The sequence below is a fragment of the Etheostoma spectabile genome, chromosome 23 (genome assembly GCF_008692095.1).
Source record: "Etheostoma spectabile isolate EspeVRDwgs_2016 chromosome 23, UIUC_Espe_1.0, whole genome shotgun sequence".
In the NCBI taxonomy this organism is placed as follows: domain Eukaryota; kingdom Metazoa; phylum Chordata; class Actinopteri; order Perciformes; family Percidae; genus Etheostoma; species Etheostoma spectabile.
In genome coordinates, this window is record NC_045755.1 from 3698571 (window position 1) to 3715554 (window position 16984).

Here is a 16984-nt window from a genome sequence, read left to right on the forward strand (position 1 = left end):
CACACACACACACACACACACACACACACACTCACTCTCTCACTCTCTCTCACCCACCCTTATGACAGTTTGAGTTGGCAGTCTCTCGTCTCAGACGAGACTATATCTTTTTTTTTAAGCCTAGTTCAGACCAAAGATTCGCGGCAAGACAAGAGAGTGTGGCATGGGGTACTTTCCATAAAATCATCTCTCAATGCAAATCAAGCCAGCTAACTGAACTTAAACCATGTGAATCTGTAGGTATGGTGAAGGGTATGTGATGATGGAACGGCAATGTAATTCCAAAGGCCAAGGGAACTTTATCAGAATGCACAGTATCCTGGATCCATGAAATTACTGGCCTTTAAAAATACAAATCTGCCTGCTTCTATGGGAATTTAACATAGGGGTGTGTATACTTATGCCCCTGTATTTTAAGGAAGAAAAATATTTATTTACGATACATTCATTCACAAAGAAAATTGGTGTCCTTAAAGGTTGGATTTTTCCAATTTTATAATTAAGGCATTAAAATCAACTTTTTTTTTATTCCTCTTTTTAATCCACTTTAGCATGGGTGTGTAAACTTATGAGCAACACCGTATGTATGGTGCTCGAGAGGCTGAATCATTGCTTCTCGCAAGTTTTACCAGTTAAACAAAGAACCAAAAAGCAATATAACATATGTTGGTGGCATAGGGTCAGGGCAAGGTGGCATTGTGTGCGTGACGTGGGTGGATGCAGACGCTTCGTATATTTCTTCTACTTTTTAGAGATTACCAACTGCAGAAGTTGTAACTGATTTCTTTTCCCTCTCTTTTCAAATTTCACCCCATGTTCAGTCCTTGTTTTACTATTTATGTGTGCCTGTGTATTTCATTGTTGTTAATAAGTGTAATCTGTATACACTTGTTTTTATTCTGTGAAGCACTTGGAATTGCTCTACTGCACGTATTCTGCTAGATAAATAAAAAAATTGCCTTGCCTTGTAGTTTTGCTTCAAAAAGGACTGAAACGATTAAATTGCCATCAAAATAGTTGCACATTGGTTTTCTGTTGATGAACTCATTGATTAATTGACTAATTGTAACTGAGTAAAATAACGACAACACATTAGAAATCTGTAAAACAAACATAACAAGTACAAAATGAGTCCCAGCCACAAGGAGAAGAAAATAAAAGAGAGACAAGGCAACACAGGATTTTGTAGCGTATTGTATGCGTCTGTTATACTTTATGATTTCAATGATCATCACTTGTTACTACTGTAAGCTGTCTCCCCTTCCAGATATTAAAGCTTGTGTTGAATGTGTGCAGGTGAGCCTGACGGTGGACAACCCCCAGAAGGTGTTGCTGATGGGCGAAGCTCAGGACTATAGCAACTGCAAAGGCATGAAGAAGAACGGAGACCCCTGCTCTCAGATCGTCAACATGGTGGGCTCATCTTCTCCATGTGTGTGCGTGTGTTTAGCTGTGTTCGAGCCCGTTCCCTCATTCACTCACCCACTATTCCCTATAAAGTGTATATGAAATAGTGAACTTTATAATAGGGCTCCACGAAATCAGGATAATATGCAGTATGCCGTAACATTGATGAATATTGCGATATCTGTTATATATCTATGGCGACAACGATATTAGTTGCGATAAACTAACAGATATTAGAGTAACATTGAGCAAATTGAACAGTGAATTGACAATGATAGGCACTACTAAAAAAGAATGACATACAGCATACACTTTAAAGTGCAGTTTTCTGCTGATATTTTCTGTCAACTAACACAAACATGCTCGTGGTGTCTATCGCGATATGTCGCAACCTTTCGCGATATGTACATTGTGTCAGTCATTATTGCGATTACAATTTAAAAAAAACAATGTGTTGTGCAGCGCTGCAATATAGGGAACAACCAAACAAGATTTCGAATACTCACTGAAAACATGTTAGCGTCAGTAGATGCTCCGGTTATTGTGATGGAGACACGCCACCCAGCATCATGTTAACAAACCAAAACTACATTCCCTTTTAAAACATCCCTTAAACAAACCGAGCACTCAGGAGAATAGTAAAAGGTAGTATATATGTTCCATGTTACATTTTCCAATTTAGAAATGAAAGCCTGCTCCATTTTACCAGTTTTTGCGGTAACTTCTGTTTCTCTGGGAAAACGCAGCCGTGTTGCATTATGGGATACAGGAGTAAAATCGAGGCTACATCGTATGTACACTCAAATTAGTTAGGTATTAGGTATTTTACAGTGGACTATATAGTGAATGAAATTGGCAAACACACTTAATATTGCACTATTTCCATGACAGGAAATGGTTTTGAACAAATGTTTTTTTGTGAGGGATTACAATATTTTTCATTTTTTTTCATTGATTCAACCTTTATTTAGGGGGGCAGCCTTCATTTTCAGTGACATCGAGTCAGTTACAAAGAAAACAACACAGCAAAGGAAGCAACACTACCATTAGTTTTTTGATATTTTTTTAAAGATTCTTTTTTGGGGGCTTTTCCCTTTATTATAGTAGTGACAGTGGATAGACATGAAAGGGGGAGACACATGGGGGTCAACACCCGCATGCAGGACTCAGCCTACATGGGGTGAACGCTCTTTCAGGGTGAGCTAGAGGCCGCCCCTCAACACCACCATTAGAACATAGACACTAAAACTTTCTGAGATGAAAAAAAATTGATAAACCAGGACAGGACAACCAGGATGCAAAAGAAATACAACTATGTGAAGCAACTACAAGGAGACGTCCAAAATCTGATTTCTAAAATGTCCAATAGGCACAAGTGAGTTGATTTTTTTTTTTTTGTCTTTTCACTTGTCTCTGTGTGGCTGTTTGATTACAGTACGAGTGCCAGTACTGCCAGTATCACGTCAAGGCCCAGTATAAGCAGATGAGCTCGAAGAGGTCCGAGCTGCAGTCTGCTTTTTCTGGAAAGGCTCCCAACAGGTTGAAGGGGAAGGGCGGCAGCCTGAAGGAGCGCCTGTGTCAGGACGGCTTCCACTACGGCGGTGTGTCTTCAGCCGCCTGCGCCGCCTCACTGTGAGTGATGTTAGATGTTGTCCTTTCATTGTATATTCTTTTAAATGCTTGTTTTTTTTTCTGGACAGTTTTCTACAAACCTTCCGTTTAATGCACAGTATCTGTTGAATTCAAATAATAATACTTATACTACTATTACTACTTAATACATTTTAAAATTCACCTGACAGAGGACAGTGATGCATATCGAGGCCACAACCCTGTACAATATGGATTCTGGCAGGAATCGTGTTTGTATTTTTTACAGTGTGTGTTGAAGTCAGTTTGTGCAGGCCAACTGCAACTTCTGAAGCCAGGAGCACTGTGTGGGACTGGGCAGAATCTAAGCTGCTGGGCATTTTCAGTAAAAGGTCTGTGTGTTGCAGAACGGCGTCCCAACCGAACAAACCTGCCCAGACGACTCTGAGCAAGCTGTTTGTGAAAGGCTCGGCTAAGCTTGTGGATCAGGCCAAGAGGCTGGGTAAGGACCGATTGTCTCTCTCTCTCTCTTACACACACTCATACACTCAAACCCAAAGGCTGCCAGCTAACCTTGGCTAGTTGTTTCTTTTGAAAATATAGAAATATTTTGGGGTTTCACAGCTTATGAATGTCTACAATACATATGTCTGTGCTTTAAGGACCTGTTGGGTTTTGGGGATGTTTTTTTTAACAACACCTCCAAGTAACAAAAGGTACGTAATTACATGTTTTAGTTATAATCTTGACAGTGAATCAATCTATTAGTTATTCATATATTTCTCTGTGTGTGTGTGTGTGTGTGTGTGTGTGTGTGTGTGTGTGTGTGTGTGTGTGTGTGTGTGTGTGTGTGTGTGTGTGTGTGTGTGTGTGTGTGTGTGTGTGTGTGTGTGTGTGTGTGTGTGTGTGTGTGTGTCTCTTTACTTTTTTAGCCATGAATTCTGGTGAAGTTTCAGGTTGTTCAAATGAATTTAAGAGCCTGCTGTCAACGCCAACCCCCGGAGCTCTGCAGCTAAAGAAGCACTTGGGACAGGGCAGCCATTCAGGTACACCACCTGGAAATATCCCTTTTCACCACTTAAGCTGAGAATGAATGACAACTTTAATGCCAGTTGAGTGCCATCAAAGGGCCCATCCCTCATTGGATAACAAGACACATTTAATCATCAATATCTAATTCTGAATTGAACTCCAGGCGATCTGATAAAAAGCAACAGCAACAGTTACCAACTCTTACTGGTACATTTTCTTCTTGAACTCCAATGCATTCCCTAAACATGATACCAATTTGAAGGTCTCTTTTCAGACAACCATTTCAGACAACGTGACTCATTTATATCCATCAACTCACTTGTGTTCTTTAACTCATTATTTAAAAAAATGTCACAACATTAAGAGTTAAGTAAGAAAAATAAAATGATACTCAGTTTCTATTTCTCTCAGATGACACATTCCATTATTCTTCCACAGCAGCTTACCAACACATTTAAATATGAAGAGGAAGTATGTCAACTTTAACTTGAGCACAAAAAGACCACAAGTAGATTACAGTATAGGAACATAAGAAGTCCATTTGAATCTCAAAGCAATTTAGAATTTAGTCCAGTGATGTTAATTTTCTATGTTGATATATTCAAGTCCACCCTTTTTTATTAACTTTTTATTATCTATCTTCAGTCTCCAAAGATGCAGGGGGAGCTCCAGTTCAGTCCATCTCAGCCTCAGACCTGCTGAAGCAGCAGAAACAGAAGCAGCGGGAGTTTCTGCAGAACCGGCGGCGGCGGGCAGACGAGATCCAGAAGAGGGGGCTGCATAGCTCAGTGGGGCCCAGACCCGGGTCTACATCCTCACTGGGCCGAGATGGTCTGAAGTCCCCGAAAGCAGCTTCTGAGGTCCCCAAGGCCAGCCAAAGCCCCGCAGCTCCCCACGCTCCCACCCTGGGCCGTGGCTTCTCTGAGGGGGAAGACATCCTCTTCTTTGAGAACAGCCCGCCTCCGGTGCCCGCCCCCAGCGCTCTCAGCCTATCAGCTGCCAAGCTGGCTGCTCTGAAGAAGCTGAGAAACAAAGGGGCGGGGCTTGAAAAGGAAGGCCCCAACGCTGTGAAGAGGAAGAGGAGTAACGGCAGTGAGATCAGCGCCCGAGTGGAGAAGAATCTGACCTCACCCAATGGTACACAGTCGCAGCGCACTGAGCTCTTACAGCCCCCGTATATCTCCAACGTACACCTAGCTGAGTTTAGACATTTAACTTGGTAGCAGCTCACATAAGAAAAGAAATTCATGACAGACAGTAAAGAGCTCACTAATGAATGTCAAGACATTTGAGCACTTGATTTGATAATTAAAATGTAGAATTTTGATCCCAGTAAAGTTGTATATAAAATGAGTTGTTATAACCGCTCGTTTAACCCACTGTGCAGGTGAACTGTCCAATAATGACGAAGAGGAGCCGGCCCAGAAGAAGAAGCGAGAGCAACTGCTCTACATCCAGTCAGAGGAATTTCAAAAGATCCTGAATGCCAAATCTCGCCACGGAGCTGCACTACAGGCGGTACGACCAGTGGCACTTTACCATGTGCTGTATCTGTTAAGATTTGTTTTTCTTAAACCATTTTGAATTACAGCTGTTACACATAGATATATAAGGTAGATCTGAGGTCTCACCAGCTACATTTATACATGTAAAACATTGTAAAGTTTGTATGACCTTTTGGTCTAAATCCTCTCTCTCTCTCTCTCTCTCTCTCTCTCTCTCTCTCTCTCTCTCTCTCTCTCTCAGGCGGAGTACCAACTGCAGGAGAAGTACTTTGATCCACTGGTGAAGAAGGAGCAGATGGAGGAGAAGATGAAGGGCATCAGAGAAATGAAGTGTCGTGCTGTATCCTGTAAAAAGGTAAATTAACACCCATTTAGTTCAGATATGTATGAATATATAAAATAAATGTAAAATATATATTATACACACTGTATATATACTGTATAATACGTCAACAGATCCCTTACAGACATACTGTACACACATACAGTCTATATCTGGGGTGATTTCCAGGATTGATACCGTGCCGTTGGATATTCCACTTTTTAGCATATGTCAATTTCCTTCCGCTTTCTTTGTGTTGCCATTCTAAACTCGGGTGGATTTCTGGGGACTATGGTTAACTGCTCCTCAGATCTCTGCAGGGAAAATCCAGACAGCTAACTAGACTATCTGTCTAGTTTTCTGTTGCACGACTACTTACATACAACGTAATTGCTTAAAAGGTACACATATAAACAGACACATTGAAACAACCACATTTACTACAACAACACCTGATCTATACAAAGTGAGCAAGATAGTTTGTTTAGCAGTACAGAGTCCTTCTACACCTCCGAGTCCTGTAGATGTAGAGGGTGGTTGGTGTGTGTCTCAGTTAGAAGAAGGAAAAGTAAGTTGTTATTTCTGTTCCTTTGTTTTCAGTGCGGTTACACCTACTTCAAGCCGGCGGATCGTTGTGTGGAGGAGAATCATGACCTGCGGTGGCACGATGCCCTAAAACGTTTCTTTAAATGCCCCTGTGGACAGAGAGCCATCGCTCTGGACAGACTGCCAAACAAACACTGCAGGTACATTAAATATATATTCCTCAAGCTCTTTCTCTTTCCTTTGATAGTTTGGAAATTAAATGATATGTACATTAACTAATGTTTTACCATTTCAGTAACTGTGGTCTGTTTAAATGGGAGCGTGATGGGATGCTGAAGGTAAAATCTCTCTCTGACTCATGGATTACCTCTCCAAGTTCTCTCTCATTGAAAGAAAACAGACCTGATGTGGCTTTTTACGTTTTTTATTGCAGGAGAAAAAGGGCCCAAAGATCGCCGGAGAGCTTCTGCAGCCTCGAGGAGAGGAGCACGGCAAGTTCCTCAACAGCATGCAAGTGAACGCACCAGGGTTTTTAAAATAATTTTTGGGAATTAAGTTTCTTTGTAGCATTTTTACATTGATATGAATTATGTTTTTAAAGCTTGATGTTGTGTAATTGTTTATGGAGATTTGAAAGTCTTTGATTATATTGGACATGGAAATAAGATGATTAAAGCAATCGTTTGCAACATTTTATGTCAAATGTCTGTTTCACTGAAAAAGTTGAGTACACAGATTCTGGTGTGAATCTGGAATCCTAAAATATTTATTGGTGTAGCAAACATGTTTTAACTTAATTCAGCAACATTAAAGAGCCCCTATTACATCCTTTTTAAGCGTCATATTTGTACTCTTGGGGTCTAGGGCTGCACAATGAATCGCAATTGTATCGAAATCGCAATAAGGATTAGTGCAATAGCCAAATTGCAAGAGGGGGAGGGGCGCAATATTTGTTAAAGGCAAAATATGTATCAAACCATTCTGAATGAATTATTGTGGCGCTGCAGAGATGTCCCGGCCTACAAATTGTTTGTTTGGTACAGATTGTTGCAAAAGTCACACTGTTATCATTTTATTGTCTTTCAATGTTAAGAATTTTCAATAAAAATGAGAATAATGATAAAAAATGATTATTTCCTCCATTATCGTGAATCATATTGCAATCGCAATATCAGTCAAATTAATTGCATGTATATATTTTCCTCATATCGTGCAGCCCTTTTTGCTTAGATGTTCAAAAAAATACCTTGTGTTTCTCAACTGTCTGAGCTCTTGGACCGCAACCCCGACAAGCCCAGTCTGCTCTGATTGGTCGGCTGGCCCACTCTGTTGTCATTGGTCAACCAAATTCAAACAAGCCACTGGGCGGGCTGCGCTTGCTCAAGCTAATTTTATGGTAGCCACAGTGTTCTGGCGCAAGATTTAGATTTAGATTATTTTTTTGGCCGTTATTCTTGACAGGACAGATGAAGACATGAAAGAGGAAAGGGAGGGAGAAAACCACCGAGGAGCAAACCCCCACATATGTGCGCCTGCTCTACCAACTGTGCTATCTGGGCGCCCAATTCAAGACAAGCTTAGCAGGTTTGCCTGAACAAACGTCTGTGTGATCTGCTTTCCTTTACTGCCCCTCTCTTCTTCTCTACTACTTCTTGCTTATTCACAGATTTTTTTGTTTGTACGCCCTCTAAAATTGAGGAGAATACTACAACTAAGAATGCGTTTAACACAAACATATATCTGAAGCTTCAGGCCGCACCAATATGACAAACTGGGCTGGCATTCTCAATTATAGGTATCACTAACTGAGGAACGTAAGAATACTTTTTAAGGCAGTTGAGAAAAAGTGCTCCCTGTGGAAAAGAAAGCTCCATCTATTATATACACAAAAAACTCACTGAAAGATAAAAGAAAGCTTAATAGGGGCTTTTTAAACCTACTTATACATTTTATGACTGAATAGTATCATTTGCCTAATAGTCCTTTTTTTTTACACAACACGTTTTGACATGTTGGAACAATAAGGAAAAGCACAGGTGTAGATAATAAAATGAATAATTGCTGAATTCCTGACATACACATGTGCATGCGTGCTCACTGTCAAAGCTTACTGGGACACACTGAGCCATCATCATCATTATTATTATTATTAGTAACAGCTGTGCTTTCCCAATGTGTCTGCTGCCTCTGTCCTAGATACAAGCTTAAACAAACTTCTTTTTCTTTTCAAATAATCCTTGCCTTTTAATGTATATAATCTAGTCTGTTGCTACTGCCCTGGTTGTGATGATTTGGTTTATTTATTTGTGTAGTGGTGGTTGGAAACATTCCACTAATAGGTATTCTTACTGTGTAAGTTGAGCAACAGAAAATCTAAAGAGGGTCTCACCGTATGGGATCTAAAAAAAATGACTATTTCATCAAGGTAGGTAACCTACAGTATTTATAAGTTGTTTATCCTTATGCAAATGTATCTGCTGCAAAATGTCAAAAAGCTAATCTTAAGACTTTCCCTCAACATGTTGGCAATTCTATACAATGATGAACTTGGTTATTTTTTAATTAACTGCACAATTAGATTGTTTCAATTGTTTCCCGCTGCAACTGTCTGAGGGCACAAAACCCTTTTAAATCATCAGTTTGAATTGCAATTTATACAATGCATCAAATGCAACATAATGCATCCACCTGTATAATGTAAAGCACCTTCAAGGCAGGTTGAGTAGTGGCATGGGGTTATCATCCCAGACGTCTGTCTAAATCCACGAGGTTCCACTTCCAGGATTGCTCAAGTGCCGCCGAAGCGGGACATCCGGCCCAAGCCTTTTAATGCCTCTGCTGGGTTGTTTAAAGGTACCCAAGGAAATATAGGAAATGAATTATAGAGATGCCAGGTTATATACTTTATATAAGCCAGGTTGCTTATATAAATGCACATCTTTATTATATCAGTAGGGAGATATTACATAACCGCCTTTGAAGAAACGTTTTTACTGTTTTATATTGCATAGTGACTGAACCAGTCTCCAGTATGGACACAAACACACTCTATGTGTTGGAGTGATGACTACTGAGGCCAGCTGGCGCTCGCACAAGTCTGCGAGCCAATCCACATGGCCGTGAAGAGAAAAGGTCTGCGGTGGAATCACAGTATAGAGGTAAATTAAGGCTTTTGGATTCACAGCTTTGTGAGTACGGAGTACGGAGTGCCATGCCACATTGAGGGTTTGAGTTGTTAAGTTGCTACTGTTTTTTTTTAATCTCTCTCTCTCTCTCTCTCTCTGTCTGTCTTGTCCGTTTCTCCTTTGCCCAGTTTGTGTCTAATATTTCCACTGTGGAATGTGGAATTCATTTCAGCCTGATGACTTCTGCAGTTCACTTCATCCTCTCTTTCATTCCACACCGCCTCCCTCCCTTTAAATACTCCAAATACCAGACGGTGCTACCGTAAGTTAAAATACATCAGTGATCTCGGAATCATGAAACCCTTCTTCACATGAAGTCAATTTCTTTGCAAAAAATAAAACTGCAACAATTAAAATCATTTGTTAATGTACAGGGTGGATTTTAATTGCTGCTAAGGCCACAGGCTGACATTGTGTAGCTTGTATGTACATGTACAAAAGGGAGTAAAAACAAGCATGCAAAACATTTAATAGGATATAAAGTTTAGCTTACAATACAAAAAACTGCACTTTTAATACATTTTACAGTTTGATGTGGAGACTTATTGAACACTTGTTTTTATTTAAAAAAAATGTGACAGAGTACGCTCAGTGGAACCAGTAGTAGCGAGGCTGGAGGCCGTCGTAGTGATACTCTCTGTACTGCTCATTCGTCTCCCTCGATCTCTCATTTTGCTCTGTGGACAAAAAAAAGGTTCAATTAAAGTGGCTATGATCAATATTTTCTAAATTGTCAAAGGATTGCATTAATCCTTAAATGTGATGTGTCAATCTTAGTGAAGATCATAGTGATAATTATCACCGGACTTTGCAGTTTGCCTCAGCTCTACAGGGCTTCATATCGTCTTTGAGCTAATTCATTTATTAATTAAGGCTAATGCTCTCTAAATTGTTAGCATTTAGCTAGGTGTATGCTTTTAAATTTGCGTTTCCTAGGATGGTTAAGAAATCTTGCCCCCTCCACACACACACACACACACACTCTCTCTGCCTTACACACCTCTGATTAACGTAGTTTAGCCTGGTATTCTTGCCCTGACCAATCTCGCTCCTCATGCCTAACCCTAACCAATCCAACCAGAGAAGGCAACTAGTACTACCCAATCAGAGACAAATTCCTTCCATCCTTGGAAACGCCGCAAATTTGCTTATGTCGCAAACACACGTTAACAAATAGGCCATAAGTGGCTATTGATGTTAGTTGTAGCAGTAATTCTGAGAGATATCTTGGATATTAGCTATGTCTCCCTATTCAATTGGTTATACCCCCTACAAGTGCTGACAAAATGGCAGCAAAGACACTATCGTTGGCAGTTACAATAATATCAAATATTAACAAAAATTCAATGAATGCAGCTAATAAACTTTGTCTGGATCTGCTTTCACTTGTTAATGACATGCTACAAATATAAAACAATATTACAAGATATCAAAAATTGCTAATTTCTTCTAATGTTCTTCCCCTTTTGTACTGACTTGTGTAATATGAACAATAAGCCAGTTTCTACAAAACCTTAGTGTGTTCCGGGCCTGTTGGAGATCTTTTTTTTATTTTCCAAAACGGTGTATCTTAAAACCCACTCACATCTTTATGGGTAACAGTTCTTAGTTTAGAAACTGTCACTGCAACTATGTCACAGCAGACAGACAGCCGCAGGGAAGATTGTCAGCTTGGGGTCGACCACTAATAGACACTTTGATTTGGTGTGGAGTCTCAGGAACTCCACTGGGGCCCAGAGGCTCGTGGGTGCCGAGAAGTTTGTTCAAGTGCCAAACTCTATTGTGCTTCCGTGTGTTTTCTCTGGTGAGCCCTTTTGTGACGACAAGCATTCAAATAAATCTGAGGTTTTTCGTTAGGAGGTGTTTACTGATACAAAGTCTCTATGCTTCATCTTCATGTTTCATTCAGTGTATCAGAACAGTGATTTTAAGATACATGTACTGTTAAATGTCTTTTTTTTGTTATTGTAAGGGGTGAAAAGCAGGGTTTGATGGAGGGTTATTTCTCTATTATTTCACAGAAGTTGGAAGTAGTTTTCCTGATTGTACCCTCAATTCGAGGAAAGACAAGAGTGTGAAGAGGAAAGCATTCAACATGGAAGAAAGCAGCCGCATCCGTGTCTCACCATCGCGCTCCTCCTCGACGTAGTGCTCGTGCTCATCTCTTTGCTCTTCGTTGTTCTCCCTCCACCGCTCGTTGGCAGCAATCTTCACCCTCTGCTCGACTGTGGAGAGAAGAACGGAAAAGAAACTGATACAGATAATGAAAGGTCAGCCACTTCAACCACTTTGATCATCACTGAAGTATTTAAACAGCTATTTGATGGACCGACATTACATTTTGAGCAAACATTCATGGTTCCAGAGGATGAGCCGTAATGACTTTAGTGGTTCCGTGATATTTCACTCTAGCCTCACTAAGCAGGTCAAAGTTTTCATTTGTCTTGTGACATCTACCAGATATTATTTAAAGAACCCAGAGAAAGGAAACCTATTGACTTTTATAATGCCCTGACATTACAACTACGGAATGGATTGGCACCATCAACGGGTCAAATTTTTTTACTTATACTCAATATGTTGGTTTATAGCTAAAACCAATGCAAATATCTGATATCTGAATAGCCTCATTTGCACTAAGTTGTTATTGCTAAGTAGCACATGTTAGCATGCTAACACATTAAAGGTCCCATGGCATGAAAATGTCACTTTTTTATGTTTTTTAACATTAATGTGAGTTCCCCCAGCCTCCCTTTGGTCCCCCAGTGGCTAGAAATGGTGATAGGTGTAAACCGAGCCCTGGGTATCCTGCTCTGCCTTTGAGAAAATAAAAGCTCAGACGGGCTGATCTGGAATTTTGCCCCTTAGGAGGTCATAAGGAAACAAGGTTACCTCCCCTTTCTCTGCTTTGCCCGCCCAGAGAATTTGGCCCACCCATGAGAGAGAGACATCATGGCTTTCAAACGAGCAAAGTGGCAGTTGGTCAAGGCCACACCCCCAGCCTCTACCTTAACTTTCCCAAAGATGGTTTCTTTAACTTGAGGTGGTTCTTCTCATTGCGCTGATGATTGGGGAAGTATTTATTTTTCTGATCAGTTTGGTTTTTTATTAGTTAGCCTATTTGATGCTATAAAAACAGGGTGAAATATTAGATGATTGACTGCTGTGATTGACTCGTGATTGGTTGGGTAGGTGTACTGTCGGGACTTAGATACCACGCTCAACCATATATGTATAGGCTCCACCGCCCGATCACTACCGCGCAGACTCTGGCTCCAAATTTACAAGTTTGTGGCAGGAATATGTTTTTTTTCTTCTTTTTTTTTTTACAGTGTGTGTTGTAAACATGATAAACATTACACCTGTTAGCATGTTAGCGTTTAGCTCAAACAAACACTGTGCCTGAGTACAGCCATACGAAGTTTGGAAAATAGCCATGCTAGAAGAAAAGTGCACTAAAGTCCCATTTTATTTCACAATCATCCAAATATTGCATATACCCGATTTGTACGTTTTCCTTTGAAAATTGTCGCAATGCAGCAAGGAAGGCATTTATCTTAATGCATGTTGTATCTCAGACTAAAACAGGTTAAAAAGATGATGTGAAATAGTGAAACTGCTAAAACTACAGCCGGCTATTCCTATTCCTACACAACCTTTGCATCACTTTCTGGCAAGAAAAAGAGCTCCTAAAATTACTCACTCTGCCCCCTCACGTTCTCATGAACCGAGTTGGCAAGAGACATAAGTGTTTGTTTTTTTCCAAGAATGTGGGCCTGTTAGTCCAGAGATGAGGCCCCGTACGGTGCTCTGATGGGTGGGCAAGGGGAAATGACACACAGCCTGTCTCAGGACTTCTCTAATGGGTTTTCCACCAGAAAGGAGACAAATTAACAAGGACATACTTTAGTGAAAGTATGAATATCCCTGATGTCAGCAGCATTTTAGCAAGTCTGGTTATGTTTATGCTTTTAACTTAGAGGCAAAGGAGGACAGGAATCCTGTTTGTATTTTTTTGGTGATGGAGTAGCATGATAATAAGTTGCCTTGTGTTTGCAGGATTGTCCTGGAACACCTTCCAGCCATGTGTTTGTCCATTTGGTTTAAAGTATGTTGGCATTGTGTATCTTACTGATGCTGGCAGTGGAAGAATGAGCTTACTGTACTGAGAAACTGAGCAAGAGCCTGCTCCCTGCTCCATACTATCCTGTGACTCCTTCTGCAGGCTTGTGTGTGTGTGTGTGTGTGTGTGTGTGTGTGTGTGTGTGTGTGTGTGTGTGTGTGTGTGTGTGTGTGTGTGTGTGTGTGTGTGTGTGTGTGTGTGTGTGTGTGTGTGTGCGCGCGCGCCAGTACTGTGTAGAACAACACCTGCTTGAGTTTCCATTACTCTCTTTTTATTTCTCACTTGAACTTTCACATTTTGCAGTTGAAACTTCAAACATATCGTCCTCAGAGTCCAACTACAAACCAATAAACCAACCCTCACACTAACTCACACATGCTGTCATTTTTCTATGGGCGGCCAAACTTGCCATATTTAAGACTGTCCAAAGCGTGGCCACATCAACCACACGTAACACCAAATATAAATATTACCCCCCTTTTCAGACCAACCACTTTACTCGGGATCCTGCTGGTTTCCTGCCAGCGAGATGCAAACAGCCTTTAGGCTAACAGCGCAAAACAAATTTCTTCACAGCCAACAACTGTTCTCTTTGCTTTTTTACAGATGGTAATGAACTCACCTAGAAACTCATAGTATCGGGTTGAGCGGCGACTGCGGCGTTTGAGGAAGTTGGAGGCGTCTGACTCGGGCGTAAATACCTTCCGTGCTGAGCCTAAAAATCAGAGGCCAGAAGGTTAGGGTCATATACCTTTAGAGCAAGGTTTTGTGAAATAGTTAAAAGTGTTAAACATGCTTCACCTTTAGAATTGGCTGCTTTTGTGTTGCCACGCACTGCTGCACTTCTCACCACACTACAAACTTTAAGAAAAAGGAGAAATAACAATGTCCTGTCCTTACGCTAAAGCACATGTAGGGGGACAATATTATTAGTAAATGCATGGTGAGATTTCTGAAACTGTATTTCAATTATTTTGTTTTGCCCAGTCAGACTTTTAAATGTTTACAAGATACAAAAATACGTACTTTACAAAATACAACTTTATTAATGACTATTTGGTGTGAACAGCTGAAAAAACAAAATTGATATGTGCTTATTTCTAGATCCCAGTGATAAAGTGGACAATGAAGACCCCATGTACAGAATAGATCCCAAACTTCTCTGCAGGGACCCCAGCTCACTACACTGCTAGCCTCCAACGGTGTTTGTTGTTTGTGCCAAAAAAGACTTATAAAGTTTATTATACGTATTATGTATTATTAAGTTATTGCTTCAGTTTACAGTTGCAAAGACGATACAAAAAATACATAAAAACTGAAATTGCAGAAAGTGGCCCATAATTAACCCTTTACAAATGATCATTGTGGAAGATCGAACGAGGATTAAATTAGCCATAACCATCATCCTTTCATAATTACTATAAATCGTAAGAAGTCTCGCCTTTCACTACCATCTACCAAATTTCACTTTACTCACTGTGGTCTGGTAATTCAAATTAGTGTTGCTGATTGTCATCTATACCACGACAGTGGAAACTAAGCTTGTTAAATTCAGGCTTTCTTCTGGAGGACTACTGAACATTTTTAGGTAAAATACCCGCTTTTTTCTTTGGTTGTGTGTGTGTGTGTATATATATATATATATATATATATATATATATATATATATATATATATATATATATATAAACATACAGTGCTTACTTTCTTTACTTGCCTGCACCTTTTACTCAAAATATGACTCAAAACTTTGATGCAAAAATGAGTCAGGAGCTTAACAAGTAGTATTTATTGTACAAATTGACATTTACAACTTTTACAAAAGTTTTAAAAATTGATTCACACTGAGCCTTATTACCCTTAAATCAGATTATACAAATGACGTGCTATCCTTACCATGAAATTTGAAAAGAAATTTCCACATAGCAGATTCAAACTCTGATGCTTACAGTATGTCTAAGGTCCCATTTGAGGCAATAAAATGCTGCTTTTCCATATTAAAGGAGGACAGCACATCTCAGTGTTGTATACCCTCAAAATGATTCTGCTTATCTCCCCTGAGGATGTATAATTACAAAAAAAAAACTGTCCCAAACATTTTCCACAACCACCCAGACAAGGTACTCACAAGTGAGGATGAGGAGGGTTGTGAGCAAAGTGAGAACGAAGACTCGAGTCCAAGACATCTTGAGAGAGAAAAGCAAAAACTCTACTGGACTTAACAGCACATCTAACTGAACTGAGGGAAGGATGAGGGAGGGAAGGTGGGAGAGGCAGGGAGAGTGGGAGGAGAAAGAAGAAAATTAAGGCTCAGGGAGGGGATGAAAGCTGCTGGAAAATCAGTTGTCAAAGGGAGAAGGAGAGGAAAACAAAAAGGAGTGATGGGGTGAGGTAAATTAAAAGAAGTGGGCAGCAGAATGGAAACCACCATTAGATGGAAGTCAAAGTCTGTGTAAATTCCCTTTTTTAAAGAGAAAAGGCAAGAATATGGATATGGGTGTACAAACTGACATGAGTGAGAACCGTCTTTTCATCACTGGTCAATAAGTTATCAAAGATTCACCCTGGATGTCAGTGGCCCTTTGACACTTTTAGTTCATACAGACTTCTAGAATAGCTTTTTGTAGAGAGCTGTGTGTTTTTTTCTTTGTATCACAGGTTAAATTTAAAGTGCCCATAGTATGCTAATTTTTGGGTTCATATTGTATTTAGAGGTTATACCTGAATTGGATTTATATGGTTTAATTTTTATGAAATTTGTATGCGTTTTTTAACTACAGAGTGAGACATCTCACTTCTATTCCATCTTTGTTGGGAGTTGCACATGCGCAGCACCTAGGTAAGGACTACTAGCCAGTCAGAAGGAGAGTATGAGGGTGTGCCATGCTACTAGCTAGACAAGCATTATAGAGAGCCAAAGTCACGCCCTTCTACTTCTGGTCCATGGGACCTATCTTTCTAAAAGAAAAAACAGGTTAATTGTTTGTTACACGGTACTCTGATTTAATTTAAATATTTTCTCCTACATTTTTATCAAGAGAGTTTTTTTTGTGATTATTTTAGTTTATGTGTGTATATGTGTCCGTGTACATATGCATACATATTTAATTGTGCCATGCATTTCAAAAACTGTGTGTACATTTAAAAGATAATTTTACATTTACATGTGTTATCCAAGGCACAAGTCGATCAGGACCAGAACATAGTATGTCTTTTGCCATTGACCACAGTTTTGTTTTCAATTTTGGAAGATAGGTCCCATGGAGGTAAACGG

General features: G+C 40.0%; 2 protein-coding genes and 1 long non-coding RNA gene across 4 annotated transcripts in view; 2 read left to right on the forward strand and 1 right to left on the reverse strand.

Moving 5' to 3' along the window:
* mcm10 (minichromosome maintenance 10 replication initiation factor) overlaps positions 1–7095 on the forward strand; it is a 12513-nt gene extending 5418 nt beyond the window's left edge. Inside the window, exons 9-18 of the mRNA XM_032504723.1 lie at positions 1297–1413; positions 2843–3039; positions 3405–3499; positions 3930–4043; positions 4675–5166; positions 5417–5547; positions 5776–5889; positions 6457–6602; positions 6698–6740; positions 6836–7095. Of these exons, the coding sequence (XP_032360614.1) occupies positions 1297–1413; positions 2843–3039; positions 3405–3499; positions 3930–4043; positions 4675–5166; positions 5417–5547; positions 5776–5889; positions 6457–6602; positions 6698–6740; positions 6836–6943 (1557 nt within the window). The 3' untranslated portion in view covers positions 6944–7095. The remainder of the gene's footprint in view (positions 1–1296; positions 1414–2842; positions 3040–3404; positions 3500–3929; positions 4044–4674; positions 5167–5416; positions 5548–5775; positions 5890–6456; positions 6603–6697; positions 6741–6835) is intronic.
* The window catches only part of LOC116672827 (uncharacterized), a 174131-nt gene extending 157469 nt beyond the window's left edge, over positions 1–16662 (forward strand). Inside the window, exon 3 of the long non-coding RNA XR_004327646.1 lies at positions 16621–16662. This is a non-coding gene — a long non-coding RNA (uncharacterized LOC116672827). The remainder of the gene's footprint in view (positions 1–16620) is intronic.
* ucmaa (upper zone of growth plate and cartilage matrix associated a) lies at positions 9948–15978 on the reverse strand. 2 transcript variants are annotated; one of them, XM_032504721.1, is made up of 5 exons: positions 15839–15978; positions 14512–14571; positions 14333–14425; positions 11714–11812; positions 9948–10264 (listed from the first exon to the last, which is right to left on the reverse strand). In XM_032504721.1, the coding sequence occupies exons 1-5, from the start codon at positions 15894–15896 to the stop codon at positions 10176–10178; spliced, it is 399 nt and encodes a 132-aa protein (XP_032360612.1). In that variant the 5' UTR covers positions 15897–15978; the 3' UTR covers positions 9948–10175. The 2 variants fall into 2 exon arrangements, with proteins under 2 accessions (XP_032360612.1, XP_032360613.1); XM_032504722.1 differs by having other exon boundaries at positions 14333–14422; positions 14509–14571.
* Positions 16663–16984: the final 322 nt, after the last annotated feature.

What these genes read in the sequence shown, in the direction of transcription:
- ucmaa (XM_032504721.1), bottom strand. Translation starts at nt 15,896, where the DNA reads ATGTCTTGGACTCGAGTCTTCGTTCTCACTTTGCTCACAACCCTCCTC. An exon ending in AAAAGCAGCCAATTCTAAAG is followed by an intron (nt 14,426 to 14,511) that starts GTGAAGCATGTT and finishes TCTGATTTTTAG; the next exon opens with GCTCAGCACGGAAGGTATTT. An exon ending in CGTCGAGGAGGAGCGCGATG is followed by an intron (nt 10,265 to 11,713) that starts GTGAGACACGGA and finishes TTTTGTCCACAG; the next exon opens with AGCAAAATGAGAGATCGAGG.